The 25274-nt window shown below is 43.0% G+C and overlaps 1 protein-coding gene across 6 annotated transcripts in view; it reads right to left on the bottom strand.

The window, feature by feature from the left end:
* The window catches only part of LOC140469439 (ras-specific guanine nucleotide-releasing factor RalGPS1-like), a 956086-nt gene that overhangs the window by 663924 nt on the left and 266888 nt on the right, over positions 1-25274 (bottom strand). For all 6 annotated transcript variants that reach the window (XM_072565956.1, XM_072565961.1, XM_072565957.1 and 3 more), the window contains one exon: positions 23193-23319. In XM_072565956.1, the coding sequence (XP_072422057.1) occupies positions 23193-23319 (127 nt within the window). The remainder of the gene's footprint in view (positions 1-23192; positions 23320-25274) is intronic.

The following is a 25274-nucleotide window of genomic DNA, read 5'->3' as shown; positions in this document are numbered from 1 at the left end:
TAAACTCATATTTACCATGGCTAGTTTACCTAGACTTCACATCCATGGACACTATGGACAATTTAGTACCTAACCTACACTGGAGGACATCAGAGCACCCAAAGGAAACCCACACAAACATGGTGTGGGGGGGCGGGGGCGGAGGTGGAGAGACAGAGAGAAGTGAGAGAGAGAAGAACAAAACTTGAGGATCCTGGAGCAATTAAATCACAGCTAGGCCCCTCACAGGGCAATAATAGCAGAGTTAATTAAATTTGAAGAGAGAAGCACAGGTAGAGAATAGTCTTTCAATATCATAACAGCAAGATTAGAGTCTGGTATAGCTTTGATTACCATGTACAATCATTGTTAGTATTCCTGTGTTAGAGCAGCCCCCCCAGGCCTGAAGACAGCATTTAAACGTTGCATTCTCCTCGAATAGTCTGTCCTGAATCCAAACTGGGCATAAAACCACATGACCAAAGATGATTGACCAAGAGGAGATTGCATTAAAAAGTGGAGCCTGTCACCCTCCCCTGGTTGTAACACAGTTGACGATTGACAGGTCATCCAAAGGACAGGTCAAGAAAGCAACTAATTGGTGAACAAAACCTCATGAATCAGTTTTATCATGCTCTGTCTGACCAGTGGTACAGTGCCCCTCCCTCTGGGCCGAAAGGTCTGGGTTCAAGCCCCATCTGCACTGGAGGTGGGTGTGTCTTATTAAATTGGAACAGGTGGATTAAAACCATGATCACAGTGATGTGTAACAGCTGACTGGGGCAGTGCCATTCTATTGTTTTCACTTCCCATAAACCCAAGAGGCCATTCAGCCCACCATATCTGCACAGGCTCTTCAAATGATCATTACTACCTACTGCCAATCTTCTGTTTTCTCCCCTCCACCCCCCAAATCCTTACACGTTATTTCTACTCAAACGTTCAGCCGATGCCCTCTTGAAGTTCTCAATTGAACCGGTCTCCATGACACCTCCAGGCAGTGCATTCCACATCTCCCCAAAATGGTTCAGACTGTCTAATTAAACCAACAGCTTCCAGAGTGCTTTAACGTACTGACACCGGATTTGGGAAAGATGACTGCCCACGATGGTCTTTAAACAGGTCTTGCAGAGAAGCCAAGCAATTTCAAAACATCATGGGGTGGCTCAGTGGTTAGTGCTGCTGCCCCGCAGCGCCATGGACCCAGGTTCAATTCTGGCCTCAGGCAACTGTCTGTCTGGAGTTTGCACATTCTTCCCTATCTGTGTGGGTGTCCTCCCACAGCCCAAAGATGGACAGGTTAGGTGGATTGGAGATACTAAATTACCCTGTGGTGTCCAGGAATGTGCAGGCTGGGTGGATTAGCCATGGGAAATGCAAGTTTACAGGGCTAGGGTAGGAAGCTCTTTGGAGGGTCGGTGCAGACTCGATAGGCTGAATGGCCTCTTTCGGCACTGTAGGGATTCTATCTCTTCACTGATATCAAGTGCTGACTGAGTCTAGTGCCTTATTATGATTGAAATCTGCACAAGGTATTTTCTTTGTTCTTTTTAACCTATTTTCTCATCAACCAGTTCAGAGCTGTTCTGGCATACCTCTGGGACAGGTGAGACTTGAACGCAGGCCTCCTGGCTCAGAGATATGGACACTACATGAATTATTTTCCCCTCTTTGATAAAGATTTGCATCACCGGATGTTCAACACTTGTTCGACTCTGTTGGAATTTCTTTGGCAATCAGGATTCTTACTGATACTTATTGATCAGACTACAGTAGGAAAAAAAAGGCAAGGATACACTGACCTCAGTTACAAGAGAGTGACTGCAGGAAAATAAATATTTTTGTCATTTTTAATGTGTTTATAACCTGATATTGATTGATATTTCAAACAACTTCGGAAAAATCAAGCCCCTTTAAGTGCTATTTTGGCAGTATCATCATACCTGGTTATTTTCTTGAAATTTTCTTTTACAATGTTATACTTTCAGCAGCATTGGAAAATCTTCTCAAAGGAACCTACTGGAAAGCAGCCAGCAGACACTTGTGAAAGATCTAAAAATCAGACTACAAGTCAAGCATGAAATGTTTTCGAATATCTCTCGTTCGAATATCTCAGCAGCAGCACTGCAAACGTGCAAAGAGGTCACTCTTTCAGAAAGCAGAATATATGGTCGGGAAACAGATCTCCCCGCCAAAGAAAAACCTGAAAAACGCAATAACACAAAAGGAGGGTAGGAAGACAGAAAGAAAAACAAATTAGTCAAATGGTGCAACCAGTGCTTGCAAACCAGGGAGAGAAGCGATTTCCACTCCAAATCATTAGGTCATTAAAAAAAAGGTAATAGCTCAGCATCAGTGTAATGTCTGTCTGTGTTACACTCACCAATGACCAACAGGACTGGAACTTTTAACCTGCAGATTTGTGATTTTAAAAAAATTGCTGGAAGCCGAGACCAAAACTTTCCATTCACATAACATTCTAGAGTGAAGGAAGTTAACTTTGCATTTTACGAAGCAATTTCCTCCATTTACACCACAAAGTCTGGTATAAATCAAGAAAAGGAACCGACGAGAGAAATGACCAGTGAAGCAAGACGGTACATCTCTGAAGTGAGTAACAAAAAGTCTAACGCGAAACTTTCCTTGCACATAGCCAACACGTTGAATCATTGCACGTTGAGGGTCTAACATTTTAGGCATGGAGCATGGTCACAAGCACACAAGTTGCAAACTCCCCATTTCGAGTAGAAATGGCACAATTCTGCCTTCTGAAATGGAGTTGCATCAACATGTGACGAACAATTGTGACTTTGGTAACTAGTGTTAAAATGATGCCAGAAACAAGAACAGAAATTGCTGGAAAAGCTCTGAAGGTCTGGCAGCACGTGAGGAGAGAAATCAAAGATAACATCTCGGATCCAGTGACTCCTCAGAACAGGAGTTAACGTTAACTCTGATTTCTCTCTTCCCATGCTGCCAGACCTTTTTCAGCAATTTCCACTTCTGTTTCTGATTTCCAGCATCCGTAGTTTTTTTCAGTGTTTGTTTAAAGAGATGCTAGTTCTGAAGGCGTCACCGGGCTGAAAGCGTTCATCCTGCTTTCTTTCCACAGATGCTGCCAGACCTGCTGACGTCCTCCTGCAGTTTCTGCTTTTGTTCCAGATCTACAGCATTTGCAGTTCATTTCATTTTATAGTTACTGGGACACTGGGATACAGGGAGTCAGAGATGGAGACATCATATGTACATGTGGGAGACACCTTCACTGGGGACACAGTTTTAAAATAACGGATCTCCCTATAAGATATAACGGAGAAGAACTTTTCTCTCTCAGAGTCACTGAATTTTATTGAGTTAAAAATCACACAACACCAGGTTATAGTCCAACAGGTTTAATTGGAAGCACTAGCTTTTGGAGCGCTGCTCCTTTATGAGGTTCAACCACCTGATGATGGAGCATCGCTCCGAAAGCTAGTGCTTCCAATTAAACCTGTTGGACTATAACCTGGTGTTGTGTGATTTTTAACTTTATACACTCCAGTCCAACACCGGCATCTCCAAATCATGAATTCTATTGAGGCAACTTCATTAAATCAGCCCATGAGAACATTCAAACAAATTCTTAGTTAACAGGAGAGTTGACGAGTATCAGGAAACAACATTGATGGTAAAGTCAGATTAGCCATGACTTTATCAAAGGAAAGTGTAGAGGCTGGATACAATTCCTCCTCCTCCTCAGTCAGACCTGGCCTGCCTTTTATGCTGAGCCTGTGTTCCCTCATTCTATACATCCCTATCCAGTGGAAACCATCCTTCCTGCAGCCATCCTGTTTATCCCTACGGCGATTGTTTCATCAGCAAAGGCCTGTTTTAAAACAATTGCAGAGGGTGATCCCTCCATAGTCACGGTTTCAAACTACATTGCTGTATTTCAATTGGTGCCTTCATTCATCATTCAAAGCACAGACAACCTTTCACTTCCGTCACTTCATGCTTTTGTAACATTTCCATCTACTTAAGGCAATTCCAAATTAATAAAAGAGTTTTGTTTTCATAGATGCTGGTGCTGAAATCCTGAACAACAAAAATAAACATTTAAAACACAAAATAATACTTCTAGGGATCAAGAGGATGGTAGCAGGAAACACTTTCCACTGGGCTGGGTTATCTAGAATGAATGGACAGTCTCAGAATAAAAAGCAGGTCATATAGAATTGAAGAGGAGAAGGAGGGGGAGGAATTTCTTCACTTTGAGGGTGGTAAAACTTTGGAATTCTCTGCTCTAAAGGACTGTGGAGGCTCAGACATTGTACATGAGAAAGAAATTCACAGATTTCTAAGTACTAAAAGCATCAAGGGAGTAGACCTAGAAAATGCCGTGAGCCTGATGATCAGCTTTGGTTTAGTTGAATGTGCAGCAAGTGCTTATTCTTAGGTTCCAATAAAAGATTTTGGTAGGGAGTCTGGGGTAGAGTGTCTGGGCCAGAGCGACTGGCCAGAGAGATGGGAGATGGGAAAAAGGACAAAGAGCTGAGCTGTCAAAGGGAATCAATTCACTTTATGAAATAGCAATACTTCTTAACTAGGATAAATAGAAATTAGTTAGCAAAGTCAAAGCTCATCAAATACCCAGAACATTAATTGTAGCACATGCTCGCTGCTTACATCTCAGCGTTGTTTGAGTTAGTGCTACAGATGGAAATCTCTCAGATATGTGACTGGACTTTAGAATCCAGCTGTGGTCTTTATGCACAGCCAAAGAACAACAGAAACACAGGTAGTAAGAATGAAAAGGTCTTTGCCTCGAGTTTACAATACTGGAGATACCTAAGCAGACATTCAAAAGGTCTGTTCCTGTTGGATAGCAAACAATTTGAACTGTTGACAGAAACATGGAGCAATCTCCGGTTCAATGAGTCATAATAAAAACATGGAAATATTCACGCCTGGAGCTAGCTTGTGTTTTAAAAGTATGGCATGCTTTTAAAAAATATGGTTGACAGCTCATTCGCTGTTTAGAATCGAGAAAAGAACATAATTTTCATTGAAGGCAAGAACTTGTGTTTACCCACTAGATTCAATATGCATCTTCTTCCCATTAATCTGAAGCGAGGCCTTGTTAAAGAGCCAAGTAATTTAATCATTGTTAAAATTATCACGTGATGGCAAAACAAATGCTTTGGTAACTGTGAAGCCAAGACCATCAAACTGTTCAGTATAATAAAAGGAGCTGAACCAATTGAAGGTTGAGAGCCCCAATAATGAAGACCCCAAAGGAGCAGGGGATTCCAGCACTGTCACAGGGCCCAGTCAACACCACAGAGAATGCCTACAGGGCTGACGGAGACAGACAGAAATGCTCAAGTTGACCAATATCAAGGCCAGACTTTGCTATCACTGATTACATCTAATGTGGGTTCCCTAGCATCTCTCTCCAAACCCAGTCCCACCTCGTTCTCTTTTGATTTTATTAAGTTTAAATGCTACCCTATGTTTAAAGGCAATATTAATTTCAGAAAGTCAAATGTAGGACATATGGACAGGAGATGCCAGTTGATTTTCAAGTTACATCTATTTAGAGTCATAGTCATAGAGATGTACAGCATGGAAACAGACCCTTCAGTCCAACCCATCCATACCGACCAGATATCCCACCCAATCTCGTCCCACCTGCCAGCAACCGGCCCATATCCCTCCAAACCCTTCCTATTCATATACCCATCCAAATGCCTCTTAAATGTTGCAAAAAGAGCCTCCACCACATCCTCTGGCAGCTCATTCCATACACATACCACCCTCTGCATGAAAAAGTTACCCTTTAGGTCTCTTTTATATCTTTCCCCTCTCACCCTAAACCTATGCCCTCTTGTTCTGGATTCCCCAACCCCAAGGAAAAGACTTTGCCTATTTACTCTATCCATGCCCCTCATAGTTTTGTAAACCTCTATACGGTCACCCCTCAGCCTCCGATGCTCCAGGGAAAACAGCCCCAGCCTGTTCAGCCTCTCCCTGTAGCTCAGATCCTCCAACCCTGGCAACATCCTTTTAAATCTTTTTTGAACCCTTTTTCCAATAGGAAGGAGACCAGAATTGCACGCAATATTCCAAGTGGCCTAACCAATGTCCTGTACAGCCGCAACATGACCTCCCAACTCCTGTACTCAATACTCTGACCAATAAAGGAAAGCATACTAAAAACCTTCACTGTCCTATCTACCTGCGACTCCACTTTCAAGGAGCTATGAACCTGCACTCCAAGGTCTCTTTGTTCAACAACACTCCCTAGGACCTCACCATTAAGTGTATATGTCCTGCTAAGATTTGCTTTCCCAAAATGCTGCACCTCGCATTTATTGGAATTAAACTCCATCTGCCACTTCTCAGCCCATTGGCCCATCTGGTCCAGATCCTGTTGTAATCTGAGGTAACCCTCTTCGCTGTCCACTACACCTCCAATTTTGGTGTCATCTGCCAACTTACTAACTATACCTCTTACACTCGCATCCAAATCATTTATATAAATGACAAAAAGTAGAGGGCCCAGCACCGATCCTTGTGGCACTCCACTGGTCACAGGCCTCCACTCTGAAAAACAACCCTCCACCATCACCCTCTGTCTTCTACCTTTGAGCCAGTTCTGTATCCAAATGGCTAGTTCTCCCTGTATTCCATGAGATTTAACCTTGCTAATCAGTCTCCCATGGGGAACCTTGTCGAACGCCTTACTGAAGTTCATATAGATCACATCTACTGCTCTGCCCACATCAATCTTCTTTGTTACTTCTTCAAAAAACTCAATCAGGTTTGTGAGACATGATTTCCCATGCACAAAGCCATGTAGACTATCACTAATCAGTCTTTGCCTTTCCAAATACACACACATCCTGTCCCTCAGGATTCCCTCCAACAACTTGCCCACCACCGAGGTCAGGCTCACTGGTCTATAGTTCCCTGGCTTGTCTTTACCGCCCTTCTTAAACAGTGGCACCGCGTTTGCCAACCTCCAGTCTTCCGGCACCTCACCTGTGACTATCGATGATACAAACATTTCAGCAAGACCCCCACCAATCACTTCTCTCGCTTCCCAGAGTTCTTGGGTACACCTGATCAGGTCCTGGGGATTTATCCACCTTTACCCATTTCAAGGTATCCAGCACTTCCTCCTCTGTAATCTGGACATTTTGCAAGATGTCACCATCTATTTCCCTACAGACTATATCTTCCATGTCCTTTTCCACAATAAATACTGATGCAAAATATTCATTTAGTATCTCCCCCATTTTCTGTGGCTCCACACAAAGGCCGCCTTGCTGATCTTTGAGGGGCCCTATTCTCTCCCTAGTTACCCTTTTGTTCTTACTATATTTGTAAAAATCCTTTGGATTCTCCTTAATTCTATTTGCCAAAGCTATCTCATGTCCCCGTTTTGCCCTCCTGATTTCCCTCTTAAGTATACTCCTACTTCCTTTATACTTTTCTAAGGATTCACTCGATCTATCCTGTCTGTACCTGACATATACTTCCTTCTTTTTCTTAACCAAACCCTCAATTTCTTTAGTCATCCAGCATTCCCTATATCTACCAGCCTTCCCTTTCACCCTGACAGGAATATACTTTCTCTGGATTTTTGTTATCTCATTTCTGAAGGCTTCCCATTTTCTAGCCGTCCCTTTACCTGCGAACATCTGTCCCCAATCAGCTTTCGAAAGTTCTTGCCTAATACCGTCAAAATTGGCATTTCTCCAATTTAGAACTTCAACTTTTAGATCTGGTCTATCCTTTTCCATCACGATTTTAAAACAAATAGAATTATGGTCGCTGGCCCTGCCTTATTTCCCAAGAGTAGGTCAAGTTTTGCATCTTCTCTCGTAGGTACATCCACATACTGAATCAGAAAATTGCCTTGTACACACTTAAGAAGTTCCTCTCCATCTAAACCTTTAACACTATGGCAGTCCCAGTCGATGTTTGGAAAGTTAAAATCCCCTACCATAACCACCCTATTATTCTTACAGATAGCGGAGATCTCCTTACAAGTTTGTTTCTCAATTTCCCTCTGACTATTGGGGAGTTTATACTACAATCCCAATAAGGTGATCATCCCTTTCTTATTTCTCAGTTCCACCCAAATAACTTCCGTGGATGTATTTCTGGGAATATCCTCCCTCAGCACAGCTGTAATGCTATCCCTTATCAAAAATGCCACTCCCCCTCCTCTCTTGCCTCCCTTTCTATCCTTCCTGTAGCATTTGTATCCTGGAACATTAAGCTGCCAGTCCTGCCCATCCCTGAGCCATGTTTCTGTAATTGCTATGATATCCCAGTCCCATGTTCCTAACCATGCCCTCAGTTCATCTGTCTTCCCTGTTAGGCCCCTTGCATTGAAATAAATGCAGTTTAATTTATTACTCCTCTCCTACCTTGTCCCTGCCTGCCCTGACCGTTTGACTCACTTCTGTTCTCAACTGGACCCGTCTCAGATCAATCTCTTTCCTCCACCACCCCCCCCCCCCCCCACCACCACCTTACTAGTTTAAATCCTCCCAAACAGTTCTAACAAATTTCCCTGCCAGTATATCAGTCCCCTTCCAATTTAGGTGCAATCTGTCCTTCTTGTACAGGTCACTTCTACCCCAAAAGAGAGATTCCAATGATCCAAAAATGTGAATCCTTCTCCCATACACCAGCTCCTCAGCCATGCATTCATCTGCTCTACTCTCCTATTCCTGCCCTCACTAGTTCCTAACACTGGGAGTAAACCAGATATAACTACCCTTGAGGACCTTTTTAAATTCCTACCTAACTCTCTGTAATCTCCCTTCAGAATCTCAACCTTTTCCCTTCCTATATCGTTGGTTCCAATGTGGACACTGACCTCTTGCAGGCCCCTCTCCCCTGTGAGAACATCCTGCACCCTCTCTGAGACATCCTTGATCTTGGCACCAGGGAAACAACACACCATTCTGCTTTTTCTCTGCTGGCCACAGAAACGTCTGTCTGTACCTCGGACTGCAGAATCCCCTAACACAATTCTTCTCTTGCAAGCCGACGTACCCCTCGTTGCATTACAGCCAGTCTCAATACTAGAAACTTGGCTGTTCATGCTACGTTCCCCTGAGAATCCATCACCCCCTACATTTTCCAAAACAGCATACCTGTTTGAAATGGGTATATCCACAAAACACTCCTGCACTAGCTACCTACCTCTCTTACCCTTCCTGGAGTTAACCCATCTATGTGACTATATCTGAGACTTCTCCCCCCCGCCCTTCCTATAACTACCATCCATCACATACTGTTGCTGTTGCAAATTCCTCGTTGCTTCTATCTGTCTCTGCAACCGCTCCACTCAATCTGATAAGATTCGCATCCAACAGCATTTATGGCAGATATAATCCGCAGTAACCCTTAAACTCTCTTTAAACTCCCACATCTGACAAGAAGTAAATCTCACTCTCCTTCACAATCTACAGACCCAGAAAATAACACTGTCTTATTCCTCTACAAACACTGCCCCAGGTTAAATTAATAGTTATATTTTAAGTTTAATCAAGAGACTTATCTCCAAAAACATATAATCAAGAAAGAATCCACTATACTCACTACTGCAGCTTTTCTCTTGGACAGACTTAAAACAACAATTAACTTATCTGATTCTGTGCTGTGAACTTCGCCCAACGGTTCCTCCAATATTAGTTGTGAATTTCACTGTTTGTTAATTTTCCCAGATGCACTCCGATGTCCAGAGATACACGAATTCAAACAGCAAAGGCAGTAACTGTGCAGGTTTTTTTTCTCTCTCTCTCTCTCTCTCCTGCACTGACCTCACCAGGTGCTTCCTTTGTCTGCTCTTCTCCCTTTTCAACTGCTGTTGTTTTGACTTTTTTTTCCCAAAGTTCCAAAACAATGCAACAGAATATAATACAGTAATTGCTGCTCCTGGAATTCGAGGAAATCACCTCCAACAACCTCAAATACCTCAACAAAAAAAGGAGCAGCTCTTACAGCCAGAAATTTTTCCCATTCTCCATCTTGGACTACCCCTAATGAAGCTCTGATTGTGTTGGATGCTATGTCTAATCTCACAGGAGTGGGCCCTTTTTGCTTTGCTCATAAAACTGACTTTTTAAAAAAAAATCACCGAACATCTGATACCTTTGGAAGTTTGCCACTCAAAAACTCTCACTCACATTGAGGGGAGTAGAGCTGCTGAAATAAGATACCATTTGCAGTCACACCTGTATAAAATCAGAGTGGTTGTCAGCACATATTAGCGTCCCTTTGTCCTTGATGGTCAAAAGGACATATGGTTACACATTCATTTATAGAGTCATAAAGCCATACAGCACAGAACAGACCTTTCAGTCCAACACATCCTTGACCAGATGTCCCAACCTGACCTAGTCCCATTTGCCAGCATTTGGCCCATATCCCTCTGAACCCTTCCTATTGATCCAGATGCCATTTAAAATGTTGTAATTGTACCCACTCTACCACTTCCTCTAGGAGTTCATTCCATACATGCACCATTGTCTGCATGAGAAAGTTCCCCTGAAGTTTCCTTTTAAATCTTTCCCCTCCCACCTTAAACCTATTCCCTCTAGTTTTGGACTCCCCCACCCTTGGAAAAAGACCTTGGCTGTTCACCCTGACCATGCCCCTCATGATTTTATAAACCTCTCTCAGGTTACCCCTCAGCCACCAATCCTCCAGGGTTAAAAAGCCCCAGCCTATTCAGTCTCTCCCTATAACTCAAACTCTCCAGTCCTGGCAACATCCTTGTAAATCTTTTCTGCACCCTTTCAAGTTTAACATTTTTCCCATGAAAGGATGTGCAAAATTATATGCAGCATTCTAAGAGTGGCCTCTCCAATGTCCTGTACAACCACAGCATGATTTCCTCCTCCTATAATCAAAGCACTGGCCAACGAAGGCAAGTGTGCCAAATGCCTTCTTCACCAACCTGTCTGACTGGACAGAATCAACATGGATTTATGAAGGGGAAATCACATTTGATAATATTGGATTTATTCAGTATGAGGGAATCAGTGGGTGTGGTATGTCTGGGTTTTCAGAAGGCTTTTGGTAAAGTCCCACACAAGGTTTAAGAACAAACTGAAAGTGTATAGAGAGAGAGTGCAGCGCAGGTTCACTGGACTGACCCCAAGAATAGTGGGACTATTCGAGAGGATGAGATTAAAAAAAGAAGGCCTGTATTCTTAGGATTTCAGACACATGAGAGGCTGTTCCAGAGAAATTTAATAAATTCTTAAGGAATAGACAGAGTAGGTGCAGATGTGGGTCTACAACCAAGGGGAAACACAGTCGGAATAAAACCCAAGCTATTAAGGACTGAGATGAAGAGGACAGTGGATGGCAAATCTTTGGAATCCTCTACCTTAGAGACCCGTGGAAGCTCAAGAGAGAGACTTGTAGATTTCTAATTGGTGATGACATTCAAGGAATGTTTTTTCTTTTATTCATCAATGGGATTTGGGTGGTGTTGGTTGGGCCTGTCCCTAGTCACCTGAGAAGGTGCAGGTGAGCTGCCTTTCTGAAGCACTGTAGTCAGTGTGCTGTAGATAGACAATGCCATTAGGGAGGGAGGTCCAGGATAGGTCAAATGGGAGTAGCAAAGGCAATATAACATCGAGGTAGATGATCAGCCATGATCTAGAATGGCACAATAGGGTCAAGGGGGAGAGGAATGGTGCACACCTGCTCCTCAGAAATCCACACAACTTAAATGGCATTGGTTAAAAGTAATTCCTTGTGTAACAGTGCAACTGAGGGAAGTGATCATGTGTGCAAGGTCAAACATTTCTAGACAGTCTGAAACTATTCTCAAATGGCACATTTTTTATTAACCAGGCAATTCAATATGAAGTAGGCTTCACATGAACCCGTGAATACAACACAATTATTAGCAACTAACGAAAGTGTTGCTAGCATACATCCAACCAGCAGGAGTGACTCAAAGATAGTTGGTACTACGTTAACTACCACTATATATACCAAGGCATCATTTACAAAGCTGCTATTATTCAGTGGCGGATTGTTTGTTGTTGCATGGAGTTAGTTCACACATTTCAGGTCAGAAATTACTGCTGGACCAAGGGAAAGTTTGCTTCAGTGTTCATAGTAGACAGTAACTGCGTATGCAACATTAGAAGGAGTGCAACATTCAAATTTCAAGTCAGACCCAAAGTGCAAACACCTGTAATAAAAGAACCAATTGACAATATATGTAATTCCCAATTATTTATAGAAAGTGGTGCAGAGGTCTGAACTGAATTAGGAGAAAAATAAGCAACTTGTCAAGTGACGAGCTACATTAACCTACTGTCATATTCTATTTGAAATTGCTGCAGTGCAGTTTTGAAGGTGTGCAAATCTGAGTTCAGAAAAGTAGAGCTACATTCAATCAGATATTGTATATTGATCGAAGGCAATTCTACTGATTCAATGAGAGACTTCAAAGCAGATTGCAGGAGATAGATGAGCTACTACTAAGTAATGAAAGGCCCCTAATTAAAATACTGTGCGGTTTTAATTGACATGCCCATTGATTGGGAGGAGAAAGTGAGGACTGCAGATGCTGGAGATCAAAATGTGAAAATGTGTTGCTGGAAAAGCGCAGCAGGTCAGGCAGCATCCAAGGAGCAGGAGAATCAACGTTTCGGGCATAAGCCCTTCTTCAGGAATGAGGAAAGTGGGCCAAGCAGGCTAAGATAAAAGGTAGGGAGGAGGGACTTGGGGGAGGGGCGTTGGAAATGCGATAGGTGGAAGGAGGTCAAGGTGAAGGTGATAGGCCGGAGTGGGGTGGGGGCAGAGAGGTCAGGAAGAAGATTGCAGGTTAGGAAGGCGGTGCTGAGTTCGAGGGTTGGGACTGAGACAAGGTGGGGGGGGAGGGGAAATGAGGAAACTGGAGAAATCGGAGTTCATCCCTTGTGGTTGGAGGGTTCCTAGGCGGAAGATGAGGCGCTCTTCCTCCAACCGTCGTGTTGCTATGGTCTGGCGATGGAGGAGTCCATGGACCTGCATGTCCTTGGTGGAGTGGGAGGGGGAGTTGAAGTGTTGAGCGACAGGATGGTTGGGTTAGTTGGTGCGGGTGTCCCAGAGGTGTTCTCTGAAACGTTCCGCAAGTAGGCGGCCTGTCTCCCCAATATAGAGGAGGCCACATCGGGTGCAGTGGATGCAATAAATGATGTGTGTGGAGGTGCAGGTGAATTTGTGGTGGATATGGAAGGATCCCTTGGGGCCTTGGAGGGAGGTAAGGGGGGAGAGGTGTGGCTGCAAGTTTTGCATTTCTTGCGGTTGCAGGGGAAGGTGCCGGGAGTGGAGGTTGGGTTGGTGGGGGGTGTGGACCTGACGAGGGAGTCACGGAGGGAGTGGTCTTTTCGGAATGCTGATAGGGGAGGGGAGGGAAATATATCCCTGATGGTGGGGTCTGTTTGGAGGTGGTGGAAATGACGGCGGATGATACACTGGACATGGAGGTTGGTTGGGGTGGTAGGTGAGGACCAGTGGGGTTCTGTCCTGGTGGAGATTGGAGGGGCAGGGCTCAAGGGCAGGAGCGGGAAGTGGAGAAGATGCGGTGGAGGGCATCGTCGACCACGTCTGGGGGGAAATTGCGGTCTTTGAAGAAGGAGGCCATCTGGGTTGTACGGTATTGGAACTGGTCCTCCTGGGAGCAGATGCGGCAGAGACGAAGGAATTGGGAATATGGGATGGTGTTTTTACAGGGGGCAGGGTGGGAGGAGGTGTAGTCTAGGTAGCTGTGGGAGTCGGTCGGTTTATAGTAAATGTCCGTGTTGATTTGGTCGCCCGAGATAGAAATGGAAAGGTCTAGGAAGGGGAGGGAGGAGTCTGAGACGGTCCAGGTGAATTTGAGGTCGGGTTGGAAGGTGTTGGTAAAGTGGATGAACTGTTCAACCTCCTCGTGGGAGCATGAGGCAGCGCCAATAGTCATCGATGTAGCAGAGGAAAAGGTGGGGGCTGGTGCCAGTGTAGCTGTGGAAGATGGACTGTTCCACATATCCTACGAAGAGGCAGGGCATAGCTGGGGCCCATGCGGGTGCCCATGGCTACTCCTTTGGTTTGGAGGAAGTGGGAGGATTGGAAAGAGAAGTTGTTCAGGGTGAGGACCAGTTCAGTCAGTCAAAGGAGGGTGTCAGTGGAAGGGTACTGGTTGGTACGGCCATTGATTACTAACACAGGCTCTCTCTGAACAATGGAAGCAAAGACAAGAACCTTCAAGACTTCAATGATAAAAAGAACAGTAAAGGTTGTTCTAAATGGACATAATTGTACTTGTTAAGATTTTTAAAAACTTCAAAATACCATCCAGGTGAAATGAAAACAAAATAAATCTGGATTTATTCTGTGCACATAGGGTGGGAAAAATATTTTAAAATACTATCAGATTCCACAAAACTCTAATATTAAAATCTGTTAGTAGCTGCCGATAAATCAAAAAAGGCTTTTGCAAGAGAGGCATGGTCCTAATACTAATACATTCAGAAACCCCCATTTACACTGCTAAAATCAGGCTCATATTTGCCACGAATGTACTTCATGAATAAATTGAGACGCATCACAGAGCCTCATCACAAATGCAACATTGAGCATCAATTTAATTTGAAAGCAAAAAAAAAGTACAGGAAAAAGGTCACATTACAACATCCCAAATGTCTGAAAGCACTTTGCACAGAACGCGGACTTTGGAAATGCAGCCACTCTGGTCTATCTGATAACTACTTATTGATTTCATGGTTGGCTAACAGATGACCAGCTTTGAAGACTTGCCCATGAAGCACCCAATGATCTAGGCAATAGGGAACTATCACCACAACAATTATTGGATTTGACCAAGAAAAGGAATGATTACAATCTCCATGATGATGGATACACTTCCTTGTTGGGTAAGCGATGATTCTGTTTTCTAAAAATCAGGTCTAACAAGTAGCACGCTAATGCTTTGAAAGGAATAAAAACAACACCTCCTATATAGAAACTACTTAAATCCTTTCTTCCCTATGGAGTGCTGCTCCTTATAATTAACCTCAGCGCATTTAAAGGAGGAGAGATCAAGTGACACCAGATATCAGTAGCAGACATTTCGAAAAACAATAAATAAAGTCTAGTCGCTGTTCAATTCTGCCTCAGCGCCTCCTGACCTGTGCTACAGATACAAGTCAACCCAACCCCAAAGGGTTTTGCCACTGAAGAGAAGACCAGGATTGTCTTTCATTCAAGTTAAGTCTAGCTTACAGGAAAAATGCATGTAACTACTCCAGAGACAGAACATTTATTAATCTGTAACTCACAGGAGATAGATCCCTCAAGACATCAGGCCAAAATGTGGCTGTCGACAAAAACTAATGAGATGTTAGGTTGCCTAAAAACAGGCATGGAGTGTAGATCAAAGGAAATAGTGCTGCCCCAATATAGACTGCTGGCTACAGCTGGAATATTGCACACAATTCTGTAACCCCACACCAAAGGAAGAAACTAGAGCTAAGCTGGAAAAAGAACAAAGAAGAATCACTAAAAGACTCCGGGCACTCGAGAATAAAAACACATGAGAATAGACTCCAAGGAGCCAAAAGCCTTCCCATTGCCAAGGGGATGAGTGCAAAGGGATGGGTTTGGAGTTATCAAATGAATATGGCTCAGAAAATGTTGATGATCAGAAAGATCTGGAAGAATCAATACAGGATAAACAAGAAATAAGGGGTTGTAGGCTTGCTATACCGAGGAGGTTGGAGTCAAAAACAAAACTGCAGATGCTGGAATCCAAGGTAGACAGGCAGAAGGCTGGGAGGACACAGCGAGCCAGGCACATCAGGAGGTGGAGAAGTCGACGTTTCGGATGTAACCCTTCTTCAGGGCTGTCAGGACAGTGGCTTGCATCTGGTCAAAGTGAAATGAGGCAAATATTTTTGGTTACAACTGTGGAGGTCAGACTGAACAGTTTGGTCTGGAGGGTTTCTATGTTTTCTATTGAGAAATGAACTAATCTAAAGTACTCGTTTGTAACTGCTCAGGCTATGGCCAAGCATCGTTGTTGTGATGCCAGACGGCAGCGGAAAATCAAGGTCTGCTTTAGTTCCGAATTCAAAAGTGGTTCAAAAAGTTCTTAGACACAGTCTGTCTAGAATCAGAGGCTAAGTGCAACACAAAATTAATCAGATGCAGCTTGGAAACCCTCCTGTCAAAACCGCCACTGAAGGGTTTAAGCACATGGAACAGCAAAGAATTTAGTAGCAGCCATAACGTAAGAGCTCAAATTTCCACTCACATGATTCATTGATTATACTTCATGACAGTGAGTTGAGTTCAGCGACAGGCTATTCACACTTGGGGCCTGCATTTATTCCCTTCTCCTCTACTTTCCTGACAATTATGCATGCCATAATGTGGGCAGAGTATTCTTTGATAGCACTGTGAATTTTATCACTCTGAACAAAGTTTCAGAAACATTCCAGGATCTGATTGAAATACAATTAGCTGGGCAGAGTCAGTTGGCTGGACAGCTGGTTTGTAGTCCAGAGCAATGCCAACAGCATGGTTCAATTCCCACACTGCCTGAGATTACCATGCAGGACTCTCCCCTCACTCTCACCCTCTCCCCTCATTTGAGGCGTGATGACAGCAGCCTTTAGTCTGGTAAGACTATGGCGACTTCACCTTTTATCATCAACTGGGATCATACCAGGGAAAATAAGTGTTTTAGATAGATTGTCAAGCCAGTTGGAAAATATTAAAATGAGAGTTCAACATGTTGTGATCCCAGCTGATGGTAGATCCCAGAGTGAACTCCAGTCTCATACATTGTGTTTATCCTTTGCACTTGGTTACTGTGGGAGCTCAGCTCTGGAACGTACTTACACCAAGCTGCAAAAGTTCTTGAATAGAACAACATTAATTTATTATGCAAATGAGAAAGTAAAAGCAATATAAGAAAGGCATTAACACAAACAACAAAGCAAAGTTTCAACCTGTTTCCCAATATTTTCTCTCTGATACTTAACCCTAGAGAACTCCAACATCTCAACACTTCAATTTCTTAACTGGCTCTGTGTTTTTTTTAAATCTCCCTCCCCCTTGGATGACTGAGACAGTTTGAGATTCCTGTCAGACTCTGCTGGTATGACCCTTTCCCAGTTTTCAATCAGATAGCTGGAAACCTCCAAATATAGAGGCACAGTCAACCTGGATGATGTTTCACAGACTAAAACCACTTCACTCGGGGGAGTACTTCCCCTCAACTGAAACCTTGCTTTTCCTGTGAGGAGGAAACCATTCCCCTTTCTGAACTAAGCTCCTGATTATTCAGAAGGGAACTCAAATACTAAACTAATGTCTCTGGTGTAAACCTGGCAGTACGAGCATTCAATTGATTCATATAAATTGAATTTATTGTTACGCGTACCGAGACACAGTGAAAAACTTCATCTTGCGAGCAATGCAGGCAGGTCACAGCGTTAAGTAGCATAGATAATAAATAATAGGTAAACAACGGTAAAAACAAAAACACTGATAATGTTAACACTTTGAGAGTCCATTCAGTATTCTAACATCGGTAGGGTAAAAACTGTTGCGAAACTGGCTGGTGCACGTTTAGGCTTCTGTTCCTTCTCCATGTAGAAAAACATTACCAGGGTGGGATAGACTTTGAGAATACTGGCGGCCTTTCTTTGACAGCGGGCCAGGTAGATGGATTCTATAGATGGGAGGTTGGCCTTTGTGATTGTCCGAGCCGAGTTCACCACTCTCTGTAACTGTCTCTGATCTTGAATGGTACAGTTGCCATACCAGGTAGTGATACATCCAGGCAGTATACTCTCGATGGCGCACCTATAAAATTTGGCAAGGGTATTCGCCGTCATGCCAAATTTCCTCAGCTGCCTGAGGAAGAGGAGGAGATGTTGTTGGGCCTTTGTAACCTGTGCGTCCCAATGAAGAGTCCAAGAGTCATATCACAGGCATCTGACTGGTAACATGCCATCTTAGAAATGTTACATTTACATCACTGTTCCAAATGACTTTGACCTTTCAAAATGAATTATCTTCACATAACTGACCAGAATCCATCTATTTTAAAATCCAAATCCCAAATGAAAATTTTACATAATTATACACCTTTTATCACACCCAAGTTTGAGTCTCCATGATGCAAAGCCTTTCCCATTACCTTCCAATTTTGCACAATGTTCCAGTTTGTCTGTCTTCTATATGGTTTTACTTACTTGTCTATTTCTTTTGCAAATCTCAACAATGCAGCCTTGAAGGATTTTGGTTTGGCCTGAGCATTCATATAACTGCCCAATTCTGCTCCCCAAAAGCTCACATGATTGGTTAAGTGGGGGTAGCAAATGGATATTGGGGAGGACGATTAAAAACCAGTTGGGTGCATCAGCTTCAATGCTGTCATCTTGAGAAACAAATGGTCAGCACTTCCACCAAACTGATTTCAAAATTTATATCAAGCCTAGACAGGACCCCCTACCTCCTTTGGGCATCCTGCACTGCGGCTGGAAGATCTCTCCTACTCAGAAAGGTGTCAAATGAATTCTAGAAGGAAGGAGCTTATACCTGTATCTCATTGTACCTGTTATGGAAGGCAGAGTAGACAATGCACTTTTTGATGCGTAGGATTTACTCACCTGAAATTCTCTCTCAGTAAGCTTTGCACAGTCAGAAAAGAGAGATCACATCCAGAGTGAGTCATGGCCTGACTGAGAATAACGTTCAGGGAATTTGGAGGCAGAATGAGAGTTTGGTGCAGGGGAGAAGAGATGGCTTTTGCTTGGTTTTTCTTTGACTCATGGTTTGTAAAGATTTTTTTAAAGCAGGATCAATTGAACTCCAGGTTCAGGGACCCTGCACAGAACAGTGACAATCACAAGTATTATGGACCAGACCAAACCCCCTTCAAGTATCTCAAGGAGACAGCCTGGACCCTAAGGCAAGTGCAAGGTGCTGTGTTCCAGATGTAATTCGATTGGTTACATTAGTCAGCTTTAAGCAAAGCACACTTTATTCTTACTTTATAGTTACAATCCAAAAACTTTAGCTCTACTGGAAAAGTTAACAGAATAGTAGACAACTTAACTACTAAACAGTAACTGTTCCAAATTAGTAACATCCCATTAACACACCCTTGACTAAGGCAAAACAGATTATCTAATATGCGATGTTTCGCCTGTCCAGGAGGAAAGAATATCAAAAGAAAATTCAGGCTGAGAGAGAACTCAGGCATTTTGCTGTAAAAGGGATTGATATACAGAAGCTTCAAAACCCCAACAACTGCTAACAACTAAACTAAAGCCCTGGTTCCCACCCATTCATTCTGCTTCTATTGTTCCAACATTTTAAAAAAATCTCCAAGGCCTCGCAAACTGTTTAATTTATTGGCTTTGGAGCAGACTACTCATGGTCTCTGTCTCAATCTTTCTTCATCATAAAAAATCCAGCATAAACTACATCTCTTAAAGCCATGGTATGGTGACACAGATGAACCGTAAATTCACTGGTGAGCAATAGCTACTAACTTATTAGAATTTACTTTCAGATTGAAGGTAGTAGATGAAATATTTACAGGCTACAAACTAAAAGACCATTACAAAATTTTTAAAACTCAAGTTAAGAATTAAATAATTAAAACAGAGATGGTAGGCCAGATGATGTGTTATAAACTGCATGATGAGGGAGCTGCATAGTGACCACATCTATGGCGTGCGCTGATTATATGAGGTACTCTGGCTCACAGTCGATGAGCTGGAGTCTGAGTTTCAAACACTGCGATACATCAGGGAGCAGGACAGTTATCTGGATGCTGTATTTCAGGAGGTAATTACACCTCTTCGATTAACTGCCTTGAATTCAGTCAGTGGTTAGGAACAGGAGGGTGTGCCAATGAATAGAGAGGGGGATCCAGGAGGTAGTGCTGAAGGAGCCTCATCCCTTCAGGTTGTCTAACGGGTGAGATTCTTACTGTCCGAGTGAAGAAAGGTGATGTTGTAGGGAGGATGAGCAAATTGAACTTAGCACCACGGTACAGGACGCCAATCAAGAGAGGAGAGAAAGAGTAGTGTAATTGTAATCAGGGATAGTATATTCAGGGAATACTCAATGCTCTGTGACCAGGAATGAGTCCCAAAGTGAGTGTTGCCTGCCCAGGTTCAGGATATCTCAGCTGGACTGCAAAGGATCTTTGAGAAGGAGGGGAAAGATTCAATTGTTTTTGTATGTGTTGGTACCAAAAATATAGGTAGAAATAAAAAGGAGGTTCTGCTGAGGGAATATGAGGAGCTAGGGGTTAAATTAAAAAGCAGACCAAAATGGTAATCTCTGGATTACTACCTGAGCTATGTGGAAGTTGGTACAGGGTCAACAAGATCAAAGAAGTAAATGTGTGGCTCAAAGATTGATGTAGGAGAAATGGGTTTAAATTCATGTGACACAGGCACCAATATTGGTGAAGGAGAGAGCTTTTGTGATGGAATGGGCTCCACTTGAATCATGCTAGGACCAGAATCCTAGTGAATTGCATAACTCGGGCTGTAGAGAGGAGTTTAAACTAAATAGTAGGGGATAGGGAATTCAAATTATGGAAAAGGTTAATCTTCCAGAACAACTACTGGGACAGAGAGTATGGAATGAGTCAGGAATTTGATAAGGTGCTTCATAGGAAGCTGCAGCACCTCGTGATAAGAACTTACGGTGTTGGGAACAAAAGTCCTGGCATGGATAGGGGTCTGGCTGGGAGAAGGCAGAGGGTGGGGTCAAAGGGGTCTTTTTCAGGATGGCATCTGGTGTCTGATGGAGTTCCACAGGGGTCAGTGTTGGGACCATAACTATTCTCGTTATATACTAACAATCAGGGCGATGGAACGGAGGGCATTGCTGCCAAGTTTGCAGGTGACCCAAAGATAGGTGGAGGGACCAGGTAGTTGAGGAAGCAGTGACTTGGACAGGGTAGGAGAGTGGGCAAAGAAGTGGGAAAGTGTGAGATCATGCACTTTGGCAAGAAGAATAGAAGCACAGAAATCTGAAACACAAAAGGACTTAGGAGTCTTAGTTCAGGATTCTCTTAAAGTTAGCAGGCAAGTTCAAATGGCAAGTTAGGAAGTCAAAAGCAATGTTAGCATTCATTTCAAGAGGGCTAGAATACAAGGGGAAGGATGTACTACTGAGACTGTGTAAGACTCAAGTCAGCCTGCATTTGGAATATTGTGAGCAGTATGAGATCTGTAACTAAGGAGGGATGCACTGACCTTGGAAGGGGTCCAGAGGATGTTTATAAGAATGATCCGTAGGATGAACGGATGGGAGGAGTGGTTGAGGACTCTAGGTCTACACTCTATAGAGTTTAGAAGGATCAGTGGGGGATCTGATTGAAATTTACAGAATATTGAGTGGCCTGGGAAGAGTGGACATGAGGAAGATGTTTCCATTAGTAGGAGAGACTAGAACGAGGGCACGGCCTCAAAGTGAAGGGACAACCCTTTAGAACTAAGATGAGGAGGAATTTCTTCAGCAACTGCGTGGTTAATCTGTGGAACTCACTGCTGCACAGGGCTATGGAGTCAAGTCATTGACTGTATTTAAGACAGAGATAGAGAAGTTAGTGATTGGTAGGGGGATCAAGGCTACTGGAAGACGACAGGAGGATAGGTTTGTACCATCCACAATCGAATAGTTGAGCAGACTTGATTGGCCAAATGGCCTAATTCTGTTTCTTAAGGTCTACTTCAGTAGAAAAAGAAATTGTATTCTTGAGAGGAAAAGATAGCTTAATCTTTGATCATATTGTTTTAGTTTGATTGTATGAGTACAACATTTAGAGAACGACATTCAGACCTGGGTATATTGTGAAGCAATAAACTAAGGTAGGCAGCAACATGAAACCTGAACACATTTGAGTGCATTGCCAGATTGCATTGCAGTGTATTACAAGGCAGTAGGCGCAATCTCTAGCCTTGATTTGGAGAAGCCGGTGTTGGACTGGGGTGGACAAAGTTAAAAATCACACAACACCAGGTTATAGTCCAACAGGTTTAACTGGAAGCACTAACTTTCTGAGCGCTGCTCCTTCATAATCTCTAGCCTGTTGAATATAAAACTCAGGAGCTTACTGACTTAGCCATGAGATTTCACTTTCCATTTAAAAGATCAAAGCAGTGATGTGGGACCAAGGACGCTGCTGATCAGATGACTTATTTCTGAATTCTGTTGTAGATCCCAACAAGTGCATGGAGATCGATAGCATGATCAGCTCTGGTCATGTAATGGGCAATTCATAGCTGTGTATAGATTGGGAATTCTCTTGATCGGAAACAGAAGAAGCTTACAATATGTTCAAAAGGTTAAAACAGAGCTTTTAAAATGATCTGGCTGTGAAGAGCCACGTGTGGTCCTCAGTCAGGAACTTTTTTCAGGATCATGGTTTATTGCTCCATAAAAATGAGGCTTCGGCTGAAACTTGAGAAGCTGGGTCATTTGCTCAAAACCACCCATATCAAGGAAGTCCACAAAGTTAAAAACATGTTAATTAAAATTAGAGAATAAAGTGAGGATTAGGGGACATGTTATTAGCTACCTTAACTTGCAAAAGAGATTTCAGGCTGAACTCTTATTGCACATGCTCATGACGAGTCACAGTACAAAGTGTAAGTCAGAAACCCCAAGCCCTCAAATGTCCCTTCAAGCACTGAACTGAATGGAAACCAGTCATCTCTGTCCATTACACAAGTCCAGCAGTAGATTTACAAACAATAAAAGGTGTACTGAGCTACATAAGAGTTATGCAATATCCAATCGCTATCACTGTATTGCCTATGTCAAATCAAAATCACAAATGATCAGATTTTGCAACAACAAACTGAAATTCAACATTTCATTTTTTTCGAGCACCCTTTCATTATGGAATGAAATCTTCATTTACAACAAGAACCCTTCAATTATGTCTGGTGGGTGGTTAGGAGACCAAGAACAAGAGGAGAGAAGGCTCGCTCAGCACCAGACACAAGTCTAGCTTACATCATTTCCTGGCACTTGCAACAGCACATTTCAAAACATGGCACGTGGTCCACATTATCCAGCCTTTTCACTGGCAGCTGGAGCTACTTTGCATGAATATCAACCCATAGCATGATTAATTTCCCTTCAGTAATCAGAAAATAAAATCCAGATATATGACTTACCCAAGTAAGGGATGCAGGGAACCATCCTCAAGCTGCTGATGAATTCACGCATTCTCTTGTAGTTGTCTTCTTTAGTTACTAAATAGTCCAGCTTCTCAAACGTAGCTTTGTCTTTTCGACTGACTAGCTGCAGAGTACGAAACAGACAAAGTTCACTGATGAGATCCTTATGAGCCAGAAGTTAAATTAAATATCATTTTGCCAACAATAGGTTTAACGATCTAGGAATAGATAGCAATAAAAAGCACAAGGTGAAAAGTAGCATCTAAAAAGATGGAAGGAATTAAAGTCAAGTACTTTTCGATTGTTGGGAGGTGTGGGGAGGCAGGCACTAGATAGTGGCTTCTGCACAAAGGATCTTGTGCTAAAGGGTCTTGTTGTGCAGTGGTAGTGTCCTTACCTCTGGGTCAGAAGAAATGGGCTGAAGTGTCACCTGCCCCAGAGGTCTACAATGTGTTTGAAACAGGTTGGTTAAAACTATTTGAGGTACCTTGTGATACAACTGGAGTCTGACTCCCAATCATAAGATGGTGTTCTCAAATGCCATCACCCTCTAAAGCTTTCACAGCATCTTGGATATCCGGGCTTTGCCTTTTTAAAAGGGGCAGTGCATTCGTTAATTTGTTTATTAGCTTTATTACTGTCCTTTAGGACAGTCAATTAATTAATTTGTTCACTTGTTTATCCTTTATTGAGAGAAGTATATTACAAAGTTCAGCCTATTGTCATAATTGTTGGATGACCAGCCATACTGCACATAATGTTCTACACGCTCTGTTTTATTGCTCACTGCAGCAATAGACTTGATGCCACCATCCTGTTCCAATGTAGGGATCTACAGGACCTATCTGGTCTGGTATGAAGACAGAGTACTTGGTCGTGTAATGAGAGAAAGCTCTTGTGCTGGTTTGTTGCAGGATAGTAAACCATGTACAAGGTACACTGGTGTGACTGACAATGTGACAAAGACCATTTGGAAGGCAGGTCATTGTTCTTCCATCAAGTTACATCAATACGAAGACTGCTGCATAAGGCAATCATCAATATTAACTCTTTCAGCCCCTTACACAACGCAGATCGCTTTTTAAAAACCTCCTGTTGGAAGCTGAGTAGATGCAGGCCTGGTCAGTTCTTGGCTGAGACACCACCTGGGAATTTAAGGTGCAGTAAGCTTTTGCTTCCAGCAGAGGCTGCTCATGTCACCACTGTCCACATGGACTCTGCCACACAATTGTCAAGCCTTCCCTAGGAACATTATTATAATTTGACAAGTTTCCTTTGTAGTTCTGTTTTAGTTACAGAGGCAGTTTAAAAGGCTGTTAATGATTTAATTTATTTATTTGGTTGTAGTTTACTCAGTGGAGGGTAAAGACTCAACTCTCTCAGCCCTTTTGGAAAGGTTTGGGTTCCCACGGCTGGCTTGAGCAATTCCCAATTAGGTCAGTCAGTAGCTTAACAAGGTTTTTAACCCCATAGTCTGCCTCCAGTTGATATACTGTACATAGTTCTGGAATCTACATTATAGGAGAGAAGTGACTGAACTGGAGAGGGTGCAGAGGAGATTTACCAGGATGTTGCCTGGGGTGGAGAGTTTTAGTTATGAAGAGAGATTGAATAGACTGCAGTTATCTTCCTTGGAGAACGGGAGACTGACAGGGGACATGACTGAGATGTATAGAATTAAAAGGGGCATAGACAGGGAAGAACCTTTTACCCTTGGCAGAGAGAACAATGATCAGGGGCATGGGGGGTTGGTTAATTTTAAAGTAAGGATCAGGAGGTTTAGAGGAAATGTGAGGAAAATAACTCTTACCCAGGAGGATGGTGGGAAGCTGGTACTCACTGTAAAGATTATACAGGGATAACACCTCATAACCGTTAGGAAGTATTTAGATGTACTCTTTCAAGGCCAAGGTATACAAAACTAAGGCCGGGTGCTGAAAAATGGGATTAGAATAGTTAGATGGGTGTTTGTGACTGGCAAAGATGTGATGGGCTGAAGGGGCTTTTCTATGCTATAGGCCTCTAGGCTACTAGGACACATTGGCCTGAGTTTTGCCTACAGCCATACCAGTCTGAAAA

The sequence above is a fragment of the Chiloscyllium punctatum genome, chromosome 49 (assembly GCF_047496795.1).
Source record: "Chiloscyllium punctatum isolate Juve2018m chromosome 49, sChiPun1.3, whole genome shotgun sequence".
Classification (NCBI taxonomy): Eukaryota; Metazoa; Chordata; class Chondrichthyes; order Orectolobiformes; family Hemiscylliidae; genus Chiloscyllium; species Chiloscyllium punctatum.
Note: the sequence above shows the minus strand (reverse complement) of the source record. Positions and strands in the feature narration are given on the sequence as shown.